At 41.8% G+C, this 14,034-nt stretch overlaps 1 protein-coding gene across 19 annotated transcripts in view; it reads left to right on the top strand.

Annotated features, from left to right (window-relative positions):
* APBB2 (amyloid beta precursor protein binding family B member 2) overlaps nucleotides 1-14,034 on the top strand; it is a 339,655-nt gene that overhangs the window by 234,775 nt on the left and 90,846 nt on the right. For 13 of the 19 annotated variants that reach the window (XM_033105673.1, XM_033105672.1, XM_033105682.1 and 10 more), the window contains 3 exons: nucleotides 6,370-6,432; nucleotides 6,818-6,903; nucleotides 6,996-7,056. In XM_033105673.1, the coding sequence (XP_032961564.1) occupies nucleotides 6,370-6,432; nucleotides 6,818-6,903; nucleotides 6,996-7,056 (210 nt within the window). The remainder of the gene's footprint in view (nucleotides 1-6,369; nucleotides 6,433-6,817; nucleotides 6,904-6,995; nucleotides 7,057-14,034) is intronic. The other 6 variants (XM_033105691.1, XM_033105689.1, XM_033105690.1 and 3 more) reach the window with 1 other exon arrangement.

Raw genomic sequence — 14,034 nt, forward strand, 5'->3', positions numbered from 1 at the left:
TTTTCATGACTTGTGGTGTTCAGAGTATTGTCATAAATGTCATTTCATTTGCTCCTTCGAGTGGCAGAGAAGACAGCTATTGTGCTCCCTAGTGAAGAAAAGAGGGAACTGAGGTTCAATCAGTTGAGTAACCACGCATCTGGTGTTGGGGTGCGCACACGTCCCGTTCTCTGACTCCAGGTCCTGTGTTCTGCCCAGTACTGCGTGAATTTCCACCTCGCTGTGGGTTCCACTCCTCTCTTCTGTTGCTAACCATGCCACTGTGTTGACAGTCTTATCCCTGCAATGAACTTCGTTAATGGATGTGTAGTTTGAAGTTTCAGAGAGAGAATGACTCATATCCAGCACTTTAATGTGGGTTGGATGCTCTTCAGATCAACCTTTCACTTCATACACATTTCTCCTGTACATAAGGCTATCATCATTAAGTCAAAGAACCAAGCAGACTTAAAAGGCAATAAATTAAAATCGTAAGGAGGTAGAGAAAAGAGGAAGGGGAGACTTGGGGAAAAGACCCAGCCTGTCACATACCCAGGACATGGAGATGCTGAAATGGATATTAAACCAGAGGCACTAAGGGTAATCAGTGTGTACAGTGCAAGGCTCATGCCTTATCTCCTAACTTCTCATAAAACCCTGTGCCTCTGGTACTAGAGTTGTGGTTCTCTTTTTACATGTGGCAGCACTGAGACACAGAGAGGTGAAGGAGCTTGCCAAAGGTCACACGCTAATCGATGAAGTCAAGCTTGAATGAAGGGCTACTGACCCCCAAGCTTCACTATACTGTGTATTAGGGGGCTTGGAGAGCCTCAAATCTCTTTACCTTACCCGCAGGGAGGGCTGTGTCATATGCAGAGCCTTCTAGAAAATGACTTGTCTTGATAACATGATCTCAGGTGCTAATAACAGTTGAAGAGAAATGATTATTTCTCTGACACCATTCCTTTGCTCCCTAAACAGAAATCTATTTCAACTAATTTGCAAACATGAGAAAAAGCGAAATGTTAAGGGACAGAAGAAACTTGTAGTATGTTGTGTTAGAAAGGAATATTTTATTCAGCTTTTCCCTGAGCTGGCTTAAAAAAAAAAAATCAAATAAATAAGTGCCAAATCTGTTGACTAAGCTTCTCAAAAGTTTAGGACTGAAGGCTTCCTTACAGTTTGAAAATTCTACATATCACATTCCAAAGTTTACTGGGGAAGTGTTAAGCGCAACAGATAATGTTTCTCCTGCACATGCCAGCAGTATTTTTGAAAGTTTATAAACTGGCCAGGAAGCATTTGCTGCTGAAATTTGGCCCACAATCATCTCCCCCCAGTCCACCGATTTGTTCCAAATTACTCGGCTGTTGAATTTTAGAAGAGGGAGCCACACAGAATAGTTTTATGAATAACTGTTAGCCCATAAGCAGGTCTTCCTTATAATCTTTCCAACCGAAGGTGTTTCCTAGTTCCTTAAAAAAAGAATATAGAGGAGAAAGTGGGTCAGGACCGTGATCTCTTCTTGGTCATCATTCACTCTGTTCTTCCTGCATTGTTCGTCGGAGCCCTGAACACTAACTCTCTAGGAGGGGCAAAATCCATGGATTATGTTAGAACCTATGGGTTTCCATATACACTTAGAAATAAGATGGCAACCCAGAGGGGCCAGTCTGTCATCAAATTTACTGAACTTCTTGACCCCATCAAGTTATCATGACATTTTAGAGCTCATAAGAGTCTTCGAGGAGGGCCTAGTGGGTGCTACGGTATTTCTCAGCCTAGATGAGCCAAGAATGACCTCTGGGACTTATGTGTAGTACATGCTGATTCCTTGGTCCTACCCCAGGCCGCTGAGCTAGACCTTCTAAGGGTGGGGCCTGGGAATATGCCTTTCTCAGAAGCTTTCCAGGTGATTCTATGCTGCGTAAGTGTAAGAGCTGGTCCTCTAGGGAATCTAGTCTCCCTGTTTTTATCTATACGTCACTTCCTCTTTGGCCTCATACGAGCATCTCCTGTGAATTACTGCTCTCACACCTCTGCTTTGAAAGCACTTTATTTCATCATGTCACTTTGTAGTATTATTACTTGTGGCATGTCAGTCTCCCTTCTGTGGGTTTGGGGCCTGTCCACCTCATCTTGTGTCCCCAGTACTTGGCACAGTACTAGGTACGTGGTGAAGGTCATGAAGTGTTTGCTGAATGAAGGCATAGACCAGTGGCATAGCTGAGGGAGCTAGTTGACTTGCTGTAGTGGCAGACCCAGCACTAGAACCTCAGGGCCCCTGACCCTACCCCCTGGTTTACAGTTTCTACATTTAATTGCACAAGCATTTGTCAGTCTGTTTACTAGTTTGCCTTTTCTTTTTAATAATGAATTTTATTGGGGGATATTGGGGAACAGTGTGTTTCTCCAGGGCCCATCAGCTCCAAGTTGTTGTCCTTCAATCTAGTTGTGGAGGGCGCAGCTCAGCTCCAAGTCCAGTCGCCATTTTCAGTCTTTAGTTGCAGGGGGTGCAGCCCACCATCCCATGCGGGAATTGAACCGGCAGCCTTGTTGTTGAGACCTCGTGTTCTAACCAACTGAGCCACCTGGCCGCCTCCCCACCCCCTTTTTTATTTAACTGGATTGTGTTTGTATGATAAACCATAACTCTATTCTTACAGAGTTGCATCCAACAAAACACAAAGTGTTTTAAAAAGAAGGAAAACTATACACACATAGATGGATACAATGCTCGTTAATGTTGCCTGGCCTGTTCCTTAGAATTCCAGATACTCTGCTGTTTATCATCAACGCCACACATACTGAAGCTCAAGTCTTAATAATAAGAGGATTAAGAAACATCATTCGTAACATTTTGTAGTCCCCAACTTTTTATCCTTACAAATGATCTTATTTTTATTTCTATTTTTTCCGTTGAAAGAGTAGAAGATAAGGAAACTGGCGTTTCCTGGGCATCTGTGGGTAGCCAGTCTGTGCTAAGGACTAACGTTCTTGATCTCTCTTTGTCCACCCTGTGACAGGAGGTCTTCTTAGCCCTGTTTGATGTATGAGGACCTGAGGTCACAGAGCAAATGAGAGATAAGGCAGGATTTGAACCGAGACTTTCTAGCAGAACTTCTGAAGTGCACACAGAAATGATACAATTTCAGCTTCCATCAAAGCCACTGTGGAACATTCAAGTGCTTTCTTCTCTACCTGGTTCTCAGCAGGTTCAACCGTCCACCCTTGCTCCCCACTTTGCATTTTATTACCGCTTCATAGAGACTTTCTTAGTGCTTCCTAGGGACTGTCCCAGCCCCTCAGAGCCCGTCTTCAAGAATAACCCTAATATTCGCTTGTTTGCAGCCGAAGGGCAATGCACCCGTTTTGTTTGATCTGTGGAATTCCATTCCAAGATCTCAGAAGAGACATCTGGGAGAAAAAGAAAGCTCTCAGTCATCACGGTTATGCAGTTGAATTCCCTTAGTGAGTCCACCCTCACACAGCTTCTGCTGTGTGGTCACAAAAGGCGCCAGGCGCCAGGCTCCAGGCGCGGGGTCAGTCCCTGCAGACACGCTGTCTCTGAGGAGCCAAGGCTCCAGGGCTGTCCCAGAACCGAGCATGATCACCGTAATCGGGCAGGGCTGCTGCCGCCTGGGCAAGGTCAAGGCAAGCACCAGGAGAGTATATCCCCAGCTATGATTCTGAGTGGCACCAGAATGCCACTCAGCTGCATTTCTGGAAAGATTATCAGTTGGGAGGCTATGGCTCATGAAAGACGGCTCTGTTCTTCCTTTACTACCCTGTTCCCTATCTTGAGTCTGCGTTTTTCCTGAGGCATATTGGCCCACCTGCCTTTCCCTCTCATTGTCTTTCTCTTTCTCTCTTCTTTCATCTCTCACTCCCACTCCTCAGACTACAGACTGGGGTGGCTGCGACTTTCTGACTTTCCGTAGAACCAAAGAAGTTTTGTTGGGTTTTTTGTGTTGTTTTTTTTAAAGAAATGTATTAACAAAAATGTTGTATTCTCTCTTCTTAATTAAAAAAAAATAGATAAATGGAATATGTAGTTCTTAAAATTTAAAACAAATTGTGTTTGTCTTTCATTGTCCTTAATTTGAAAAAGAAAATTGTGGTCACTTATTGGCGAGAAAAAAATTTTTAAATGAATATTTTTAAATATAGATGGGGGGAAAAAAGGTCTTTGACCTAATCGTAACATAAAATGTAAGTTTCCGTTTTTCCTTGCTTGATTTTTGTGCTAAATGGTTTCTTTAGGAGCACCCATGTTATTTTAAGTTTTCACAAAATCACTGTATAGGGCCTTTGTTTATGTAAATCTGTAAAAAGTGATTGTTGGAAATTTGCCAGCTGACTCATGTCTCCATAGCCTAAAAGCTAAATTCATGCAGTCTTAGAATTATGATCAACTTTTACTTTACAGGGACCCCTTTGTCCAAAGAGTAAATACATTAAAAAAAATTTTTTTAAGCCACACACACTTAGAACACACTTAGTTTTATTAAATGCTAAAGATTTTTCTGAATACTTGTTTTATATAGTTCCATTTTTTCACGCTGTCCATTCCCAACACAGTGTCTCTTGAGTATAATTTCTGATTTCAGATTCCTTTTGTCAAATACCGACCCTTTAAAAAAAAAATCCACACAAAAAAATTTACCTTAGTCTTCTTAATTCATTATCTGATAACCCTTTTTCAAAGTCAACTTAAATGAAAACCATTGCTCACATGGAAACAACAATGATGGTTTGGGGCTAAATATGATTTTTTTATTTTAAAGAAATTTTAACTTAAAATTTTATTTTCTACTTGATATTTCAGGTCCTTATCCTGAGTACTTACTTATTTCTAATCCTACAGTGGTGACTCTAAACCTTTTTTGGTCACTGGCCTCTCTGAAAATATGAGAAAGGTTGGGGATCAGCTCCCCAGGAAAACATACATGCACAAAACCCCACTTATTTCAGGGGGTTCACAGGTCCCCTCAGCTAACAGGTGAAGACTCTTCCTATGTGATTAATTTACTCCTGAGGGAAAACTGAACCCTGCCTTTGGGGATGCAGTAAGGAGAGAAGTAGGGGCTGGGCAGCACTTCTGCTCTTCTACTCGATAAACTAGATTATTTTAAATAAACAAATACAGTCGTCTAAGTTTTATTTTTAAAACTACTGCATTTCAGGTGCCTCATCCAAAAAAAAAGAATGCAGCAATGCCTGTGCAAGAGTAATGATGAATCATAGGGTCCGACCAAGTTAGACAAATGCATCTTTTAACACACGGGGCGTTTGAACTTAGCTTCTTCTGCTTTGAGTTATTTCAAAAATTGTCTTAACGTTGTGAGCCAAAGTTATGGGTCAGTGTTCCCTTATCATTTGCAAAGCACTTTGACAGTTACTTAGTTGAAAAGTTTGTGTTACTGATTTGTTATCAGAGAAAAGAGATTTTTCCCTGACAAGTCAGTGCAACAAAATCATAAGCATGTTCCTGAGTTTTATTAGTATTATTTCCCCAAATTGTAGATGAAAAATATTTGAATATTCACTCAACCTAGTTAGGAAAAAAACAGGGGAAAAAACAAAAAACGTTTCCTTGTTGTCTGAGGTGAATAAAGTTGTTTAAATTCAAAGATCTATTGTTAGAGTTCTACCAACAAGGCAAGGCTTTGTGCTTTGTCCTATAATTATGTTTAGAAAGTCATTTTGTGATCCGATATGAATTTATGAAGAGACTTGGGTGGCAAGGAAGTAGAGCTTTTTATGAATTAGAAGAATTTACGTTAGATTATTCAGGGCTATTTTTTGTTAGGTTAAATCTCAGTAAGGTGATGGCAGGCTGTGTTCCTTAGTAACGGTCTTTCCCCTTCATTGTCCTTTTTTTTCTTTTAAGTGAAAATAATTTGATCCTGCAGCTTTTTATGCCCCTAGCCACGGGCATTCCTCAGTTTCCAACCCAGCATCTTGACAAGTCCCTAATTCTACCCCGACCTCAAGAAAACAGTTCTGTTCGGTTAATAGGAGTAAAAAAAGGTGCCTGTGGAATTAGGTATGCTAGGCATTTAATATTTGGAAGCATTTTGTTTGTTTTCAAGACCACATTTAGAAAATAACTTCTCTGTCTGTTAATGATGTTCAGTCATTTGCTTTGGTAAGTAAAACACCATCTCTTTCCTCCTGCCTAGTCTTTAGAATCAAGATCTAGAGAGAGGGAGCTAACAAGTCGCAGTTAGAATGAATTTGTTCCCTAACCCATCCTGTGACTATCAATGCTAACGACAGTGTCTTGTGTTGTGTTTTTTTTTTTCCTTTTTTCTTTCCCTTTCTTTTCCTTTTCTTCTTTTTTTAAATCAATGTGCTTTTTTCCTATGTGAATAATTATATGTCTAGAAACAGCCATGGAGTGATTTTGCTGTTCTGAATGGGGGAAAGATTAATAGTGACATTTGGAAGGCAAGTATATGGTCAGCTTTTAGACCATTTAATAGTTTGTCCTTTTTGCATGGCTGTGGCTGTATCTGTTTCTTCTTTGTGACCATCATGCATTTTGCAGGGACAAAGTGATGGGGCTTCTTGCTAGGGCTGCCCAGCTTACACACATGTTGCCTCTTTTTTGACTTGTGAATGTCCGCAAGCTGATGGCCCCAGGTTGCCTGTTGTCTTGTAAGTGGCGGCACTTGCACCAGTCAGCATCCAGCAGCCCTTGCATGCCTTTTCCTGTCTGAGCTCACATGCACTCTCTGCCTCGGGCTGGGAGGACTTTTCTCCCCCATGACACTTGAGGCCATGTCGTGGACCCACGCCCATTCTCCATTAACAGGCGTCTATTTTCCTCTAGGATTTGCATGCAGCCACAGTTAACCCGGACCCCAGTCTAAAGGAGTTTGAAGGAGCAACACTACGCTATGCATCTTTGAAACTCAGGTAGGGCTTTAGAAGGACTGACCGTGATAAACTCTTGTGCCACCAGAGTTTGCAGTAGAATTCTAAGTCCAGTTTTCTATTTTTCTTTCTAGAAATGCCCCACATGCTGATGATGAAGATTCTTGTAGTATCAACAGTGACCCAGAAGCCAAGGTTTGTAAGAAACATGCTTTCAGCAACCAGGTTATAGTCTTGCATCAAAATAATGACTTTGGATAATGGCCCAGTTTTTACAAACCACCTACCCAGATCCACTTATTAAGTTATTATCCCTCAATCCTCTCTCTTTCCTAATCTCCCTGCACTCTCTAGGCCAAGTTAGGTTTGGGAGGATTTCTGTAATCATCACGACTTGCCTGTGTCTCAGAACATTAATTCTTTGCACAATGTAGTAAGTTAAAATTCTCATTTGATGGGATGGGTTTCAGAAGGCTTTTGCAGAGTTGAACAGGGGGTACAAGACCCCTCACCTCCACCTCCTCCAGGGCAGCCTCATACCTATGCAAGGTAAAACCTCTTTGCCATTCCTGTCATAAACGCAGGCATGTTTTGATGGAAAGTGAGCGTGAACCTTTGCTTCTGGGCTTCTGGGGAGGTACCAGCAGGGCCAGCATTGTGGGCACGCAGTGATGCAGTCGCACAGGGCCCAGTGCTGAGAATCAGGGCCCCAGGCCCAGGGTTTAATGCTGTGCACTCGCCGCCTCCTTGAAATTCTTCATTTTATCTTTGACTTTGAGTTTTATTAAGTGAAGGCCAGTGGGGCAACAGTGTATGCACCAGGGCGTCAGAGCCTTGCTTGTGCGCAGTCCTACTGCCTCCCCGTTTCCCCAGATGGTGCTCAGTTGCCCGTTCCCTGCCTCTGTGACACCCCAGGCCCTGCCAGACCTCCCTGCCCCTGTCCCCACCCAGCCTTCCACCCTGGGAGGAGCCTTGGGTAAGCATGGGGAGGGTTGGTGCTGGGCACGCAAGCTCCACTACGTTGAACGTCAAAGTAGTGGCCTGCGCAGCCCAGGCTGACAGCACATGGGGTGTTCAGGGGGTGACTCAGTGGGGGTGAGGCCCACCTACCCTTAATCTGGATACCTAACGTGTCCTAGCACAGATGTTGCAATAAACTTGAGGGTCACCCATCTGCTGTGGATTGATAGCAGGGGAGGGATGAATCCATGAGAAAGGGGGATTCCTGGCTCAATTTTCCCACCCCCGGTCAGGGCATGGTGCATTCGTCCAGTGGCTGGGGGGAGGGGGACCCCAGAAACTGATGATCTGTGGGGGTGAGCAGGACCCCTTGGCACCTGTGATGGTCTGCACGCACCCTGCAAGTATCCCCATGTATGCGGGAGCATGACATTAAATAACAAGTTAAAAACACCATAACAAGTCGAGAGAGAATGAAGAAGAAAGGGGAAAGTTTCATGTTTTAATACCTTTTGCAGCATTGTGTTTTTTTTTTCTGCTTTTTGAACAAGGGGCTGTGTATTTTCATTGTGCATGTTTCATTTTCATTTGCAAATTATGAAGCTGGCTCTAGGTGTTTTTTCTGAATCCCAAAGCAGATCTGTGTCTATGAATAAAACAGCAAATCGGTTCCCTTCGTAGTAGTTAGTTAGACCACACAGGTTCAAAACCTTGGCTCCTTTGCCACAAACTGCCATATTGCCATCGGTTCTGTAAGACTCTCAGGGCTTGCAGTTAAAATCTCTGCTGCTTCTGGTCGGCTCTGCTTTATTCTAAGCACAGCCTAATCAGATGAAAGCTGCTCCAGAGCCAGCGGTTTTCTGAACAAGTCCTTGGACTGTGGCTCTCATGCTGACCTTTAAAGATGAATTTTATGGCAAGGAAGGGATGCAGTAAAACAGGAAGGTGGGTTGTGAATCAAATGTGCTTTGCTCCCAGGTGTTTTACCAGGGCTGTCAGTGCAGGCTGGAGGAGGAGGGGCAAGCAGCAGCAGTATCTCTCTGTACCCATCAGGGCTGGGGCAGTGATGTCCATAAAGCCACCATGTGAAATTCACAAGAATGGACAGGGAGGGTGATGCCTAGAATGCAGATGGAATTGGGACCAGGAATAGGAGGCCTGGGTGAAATATTACCTACGTAGGTGCTTTGTCCCAGTTGTATTGCCTACCGAATTCTTTATCCGCCACCTTTCTATGGCCAGCATATCTATGCCAGTACCTGTTATGGATTTGCTTGTGTTAATAAGTAGGCTCAGCTTGGTCGTAAGTTACTGAAGTTATACTTAGTTCTAAACTAAGTGCGTGTATTGTATTATTTGTTGTATGCCCTACTTTGTTCCATAAAAGATCTGAGAAGACTTATGAGAACAAACATTTTCTTTAAAAGGTGCAGGAAATAGAAGGGAATGATCAGTGCATCTGTGTGTTTCCATTGAGGGTGAATGGCACGAATCCATGGAAGCGCAACTCAGAATCCTGAAGGGATTTTTCTGCAAAGTATGCCTGTTTCTACCTACCCCACCCACCCTAGATTCTGAAGGTCCCCCATGCTACAGGAAGTCACTGTCACTTTTGAGGACCTCAAGCATGTTGAGAGGTTTCTGAACCGTACTTTATACAAATCACACTGTGTATAAGGCAGGAGCATCCCAGTTCCTTGTGGAATGGAATGGTCTTTCTACTGCTTCATTATAAAATAATTGTAATAATTAATATTTCAGTGCTAACTTTTTGCCAGGCATTGTCCTAAAGACTTTATTTCTATTGACTCTTATCCTCACAAAAATTCAGTGGGCCAAGTATCACTGTCTCCATATTGCAGATGAGGAAACTGAGGCATAGACAGTTTGACAGCTAGTGAGTAGTAGAGTCAGAATTTGAATTCAGGCTGTGCGGCTCCAGAGCCTGTGCTCACTAGGATATCTAGAGAAATGTCTCACTTGGAGCCTCACTTAGGGGCAACTAGCAAAGAATGTGATCGGTGTCCTCAACAATATTCCAAATATTTTTAGATAAAGAGAAATTTGGGTTTTTCCAGCTGGTATTTCATAGCATTACTCATTGGAAGCAAAGGACAAACACCCAAGCAAAACTCATTTCCAGTAAATCAGTGGAAGATTATGACGATGTGGACCAGCTTTCTGCCCCAACTTGAGGCAGAGATAAGGCTAGACTCTAGAAGTGGAATGGAGGCAGCTTTTTTCAGACTATCCATCAGTAGTATAACTCCAACTAATTTTATGATAAAGGTTGGGCCCAGAGCAGGAGAAAGCTGGGATTGGAGTGGAGATCGTCTGTATGGCTGGTGATTGGCAGATTGACGTCCTCTAGAACTGCCATGCAGATGGTGGGGTGACGTCCCTTTGAGGAAACTGAGGTGTCTTGCTGAGCCCCTCCTCAGGTTGCATGCTCACGCCACCTCCTGGAGGAAGTGGGCCAAAGGAACCCCTGTGGGGAAAGCCAAGACGTTCTTTCAGAATGACAACCATTTCAAAATCCAGCAGCCTTAAATGCAGTTCTTTTTTTACAAATTTTGAAGAAGTCAGTGAGTTGAGAAGTAACTTTACTGAAGCCATTTTGGAGGAGCCTCCCATCCCCGCCACCTTTTCCTCCTCTCCCATCTGCCCTCTTAGTCACTCCTTTCCTATTTAATGCTGCCAAGGACACATAAGAAGGGCCCAGTGGCAAGACCAAGGATTTTCCAGATGTTCAAACTCTGTAGAAGTTATTGTTTTAGATAATCCTTTATGTTCTTTGGATTCCCTGCCATGGAACAGGGAACTGAGTGTCTCCCAAAATAAGCAGAAAATATCCTTTCTTTAGAAAAAGAAATAATAATTTCATGTACCATGAGAATTTAAATACAGTCCCTGAGGAATGATTACTAAAGAGACTATTGTAGGAAATGTCTTCCTTACTCCCTAAAGGAGACTTGCATGCTAAAAAAAAAAAAAAAAAAAAAAAAAAAAAAAAAAAAAAAAAGATTTTCCGACTATCAGGATGTGAATACTTCCCAATCTTCTCCAGCCGCTCTGAGTCTGGGCGCCTTGATAATCATTTGTTCAGTGAAACCTCTAAGTAGCAATGGAAACGTAAAATGACCACATAACCACACACATATATCCTCCCTTTCTTTTTCCCCTTCCCTCCACCACCCCACAAACAGCAAAGTATTTTTATAACTCTGAAAATGTATTTCAATCCTACCTAATTTTTAATGCAATAAATATTTTTGTAGTTGATAGCAATATGAGTCTGTGTATAATTCTGAGCTCTTTAATTTTTTATTTTAAAATAATTGTGGATTTATAAAAGAGTAACAAAGATTGAGTTCCCATCTGTCCTTCACGTAGGTTTCCTTAATAATAATACCATCTTCACAATCATTGGTACAATTGTCAAAACTAAGAAGTTAATATTGATACCATATTACCGTGTTTCCCCCGAAAACAAGACCTAACCGGAAAATAAGCCCTAGCATGATTTTTTTCAGGATGACATCCCCTGAACATTAGCCCTAATGCGTCTTTTGGAGCAAAAATTAATACAATACCTGGTCTTATTTTCGGGGAAACACGGTATTAACTGAACTATAGACTTTATTCACATTTTCCCATTTTTTTCACTGATACCCTTTTTCTATTCCAGGACCAAATCGAAGATACTCCGTTGCATATAATGAGCTTTTTAAAAATTATTTCACATATTCCTTTCCACAATTCTCAGATTTGTCATTCTTAATTCCCTTGTACTAGTCCATGTAATTCATAGTACTATAATCTGTCTCGGCACCCAGTGGCCACAGAAACAATAACCAATACTGCAGAGCAGAACTGCAACTTCGTAAAATAGATGACTTTTTTCCTTTTAAGTTGTTGCTTTGATATTGGTTGCTAAAACTGATATTACCAGGTCAAAGGCTATCAGTTTATAGCTTCTGTCACTTATTGCAAAATTGCTTTTCAGAAAGACTACAGCAGCATATAATTCCATCAGTAATATCCTAGAGTATGTCTTTGTCCACTGCCCACTCTCTAGGCTTTGTCATTTTTATTGATTCATCTTTGTTTTATTGCACGTGAGCTACTAACTCCTAGTTTAAAATTTCCCCTTCTTAAATTATCATTGAGACAGGACTTTTTTTTTTAACAAAACTGCATTTCTGACCATTCTTGGCTATTTTTTTCTCTTATTTTTTTTATGTATTCTTTAGAATAAAAATTTTATTTTGGAATAATCTTTAGATTTACAGAAAAGTTGCAAGAATAGTACAGAGAGTTCTCTTACCCTTCACCCAGCTTGCCCTAAGGTCCTGACTTACATAGCCATAGCACATTTGTCAAAACTAAGAAATTAACATCGGTACAAAACTTAACTAAATCCTTTATTCTGATTTTACCAGTTTTTCTTCTAATGTCCTTTTTCTGCTCCAGGATGTAATTCAGGATACCACATTGTTTTTCATCCCTATGCATTTTTAAATTTGAAACTTTATTCATTATTACAATCTTAAATAGTTTAATCATTTTTTCTTTGTCTATTTTGTGTCACTTTTCCATTTTTAAAAATTTTCTGTATGTTCAAACCTTTTGTAGATAATTGCCTCTCATGCTTCATTTGTCAAGAAGGCAACTCCTTGCCATATCTGGATGGTCAGCTAGCTTGCATCTCTCAATTCCCATTATTTTACAGTCTGCCCCCGTGCTTATCCTATTTTAATACCTTAAAATCCAAATTTAGTTCTGTAACACTTTCCTTTTTTCGTGTCCTGTGGCACATTGCTGGCCAAATACTTGCTTAGAATAAATCAGCACTAAAATAAAATTTTACACTTATTGTAAAAATCTTAATGCTTTGGAAAATATGTATTAATACTAGTTTCTTAGAGTTCTTGCCCATCCTTTGTTTCACTCTGCTCGCACTTCTGTAAAGGAGATGTTCTGCCACCTTGTGGACGATATTGAAAATTACATCTGTGAAGAAATGGGCAACAGCTACACTTGGTTTGGAATGTGAGTTGCTTATAGCTGAAAGCGATGGTAGAGATGATCTAATGGGCCTCCTTTACAAGTGAAGAAAAGCAAGTCCTAGATCGTTTGAGTAAATAATTCCTAGAGTCACACAATTAGCAGAGGAGATGGCACTCAAAAGTGGGTCTTCTGAGCCTCTGACCAACCCACCCTATCTTCCCTCAGTGAATAACAAATCATTTTCAGGATATTAATGAGGAGAGGGTTTTAGAACTGCACTTAGAACACTGGTCTTTGAAATCCATAATGAAGAAACTGGGTAAGGAAGATTATATTATCCCAAGCATTAAATTTTCTGGGTTTCTGTTATCTGTTAAATGTCATCTCAGAAGTCACTTCTGGTTCCGAGAGATTTTTAAGATGCAAAATGGAATGTAGTAATTCTGATCTATGGCATCTGGAGATGAAATAGTTCAGCCAGATCTCCTGTCAGATCTGGAGAAGGAAAGAAAGAGTGATTTCCTCTGGAGTACTCTCCAGGGCTAGAGACGGGTTGCTGGCTCCCTTTTCTGAACACACACTCTGCCGGTGCCCTGCGCACGGGCACTTACATGCATTCCTCCTGCAAACACCAGGCTTCATCTTATTTCCCGCATATTATAGATTAAAAACCAGATGCTTTGAATAGGTTAGATGATCACACAGCTAGTAACTGGTGGAACCGGGACTAGAACTCAGAAGCATTTGACTCCAAGGCCAGGAAAGTGTCCTGCCCGCCCCCTCCCCGGCACTGCTGCCCTAAGCTGGGAGGTGACTTTGGCTGCCTCGGTACTTGGGTGAAGGTAGCAGAGACATTGGAGGCAGCATGGCGAGAGAACGGGAGCCTCATTGCTCCAAGACAGACTCCCTCTTTCTTCTCACCGTCACCTCACGTGGCCCAGTCCTTTGCAGGTGCTTCAAACTTTCCTGCACATGATGGAAAATTCAGTTGTGCTGGGGCAGGACAAGGAACTGCATTTCTATTCAGCTCTCAGGTAATGCTGCTGCTGCTGATCTACAAGAATCACCTAGAGTAGCAACACTTAAAAGTTTGAAACCTGGTAAATGAGGCATGATTTTCATGTATCTTCTGCCGGGAAGTACTGTGTTTCCCTGAAAATAGGACCTAGCCGGACCATCAGCTCTAATGCGTCTTTTGGAGCA

The sequence above is a fragment of the Rhinolophus ferrumequinum genome, chromosome 5 (genome assembly GCF_004115265.2).
Source record: "Rhinolophus ferrumequinum isolate MPI-CBG mRhiFer1 chromosome 5, mRhiFer1_v1.p, whole genome shotgun sequence".
Lineage (NCBI taxonomy): Eukaryota > Metazoa > Chordata > Mammalia > Chiroptera > Rhinolophidae > Rhinolophus > Rhinolophus ferrumequinum.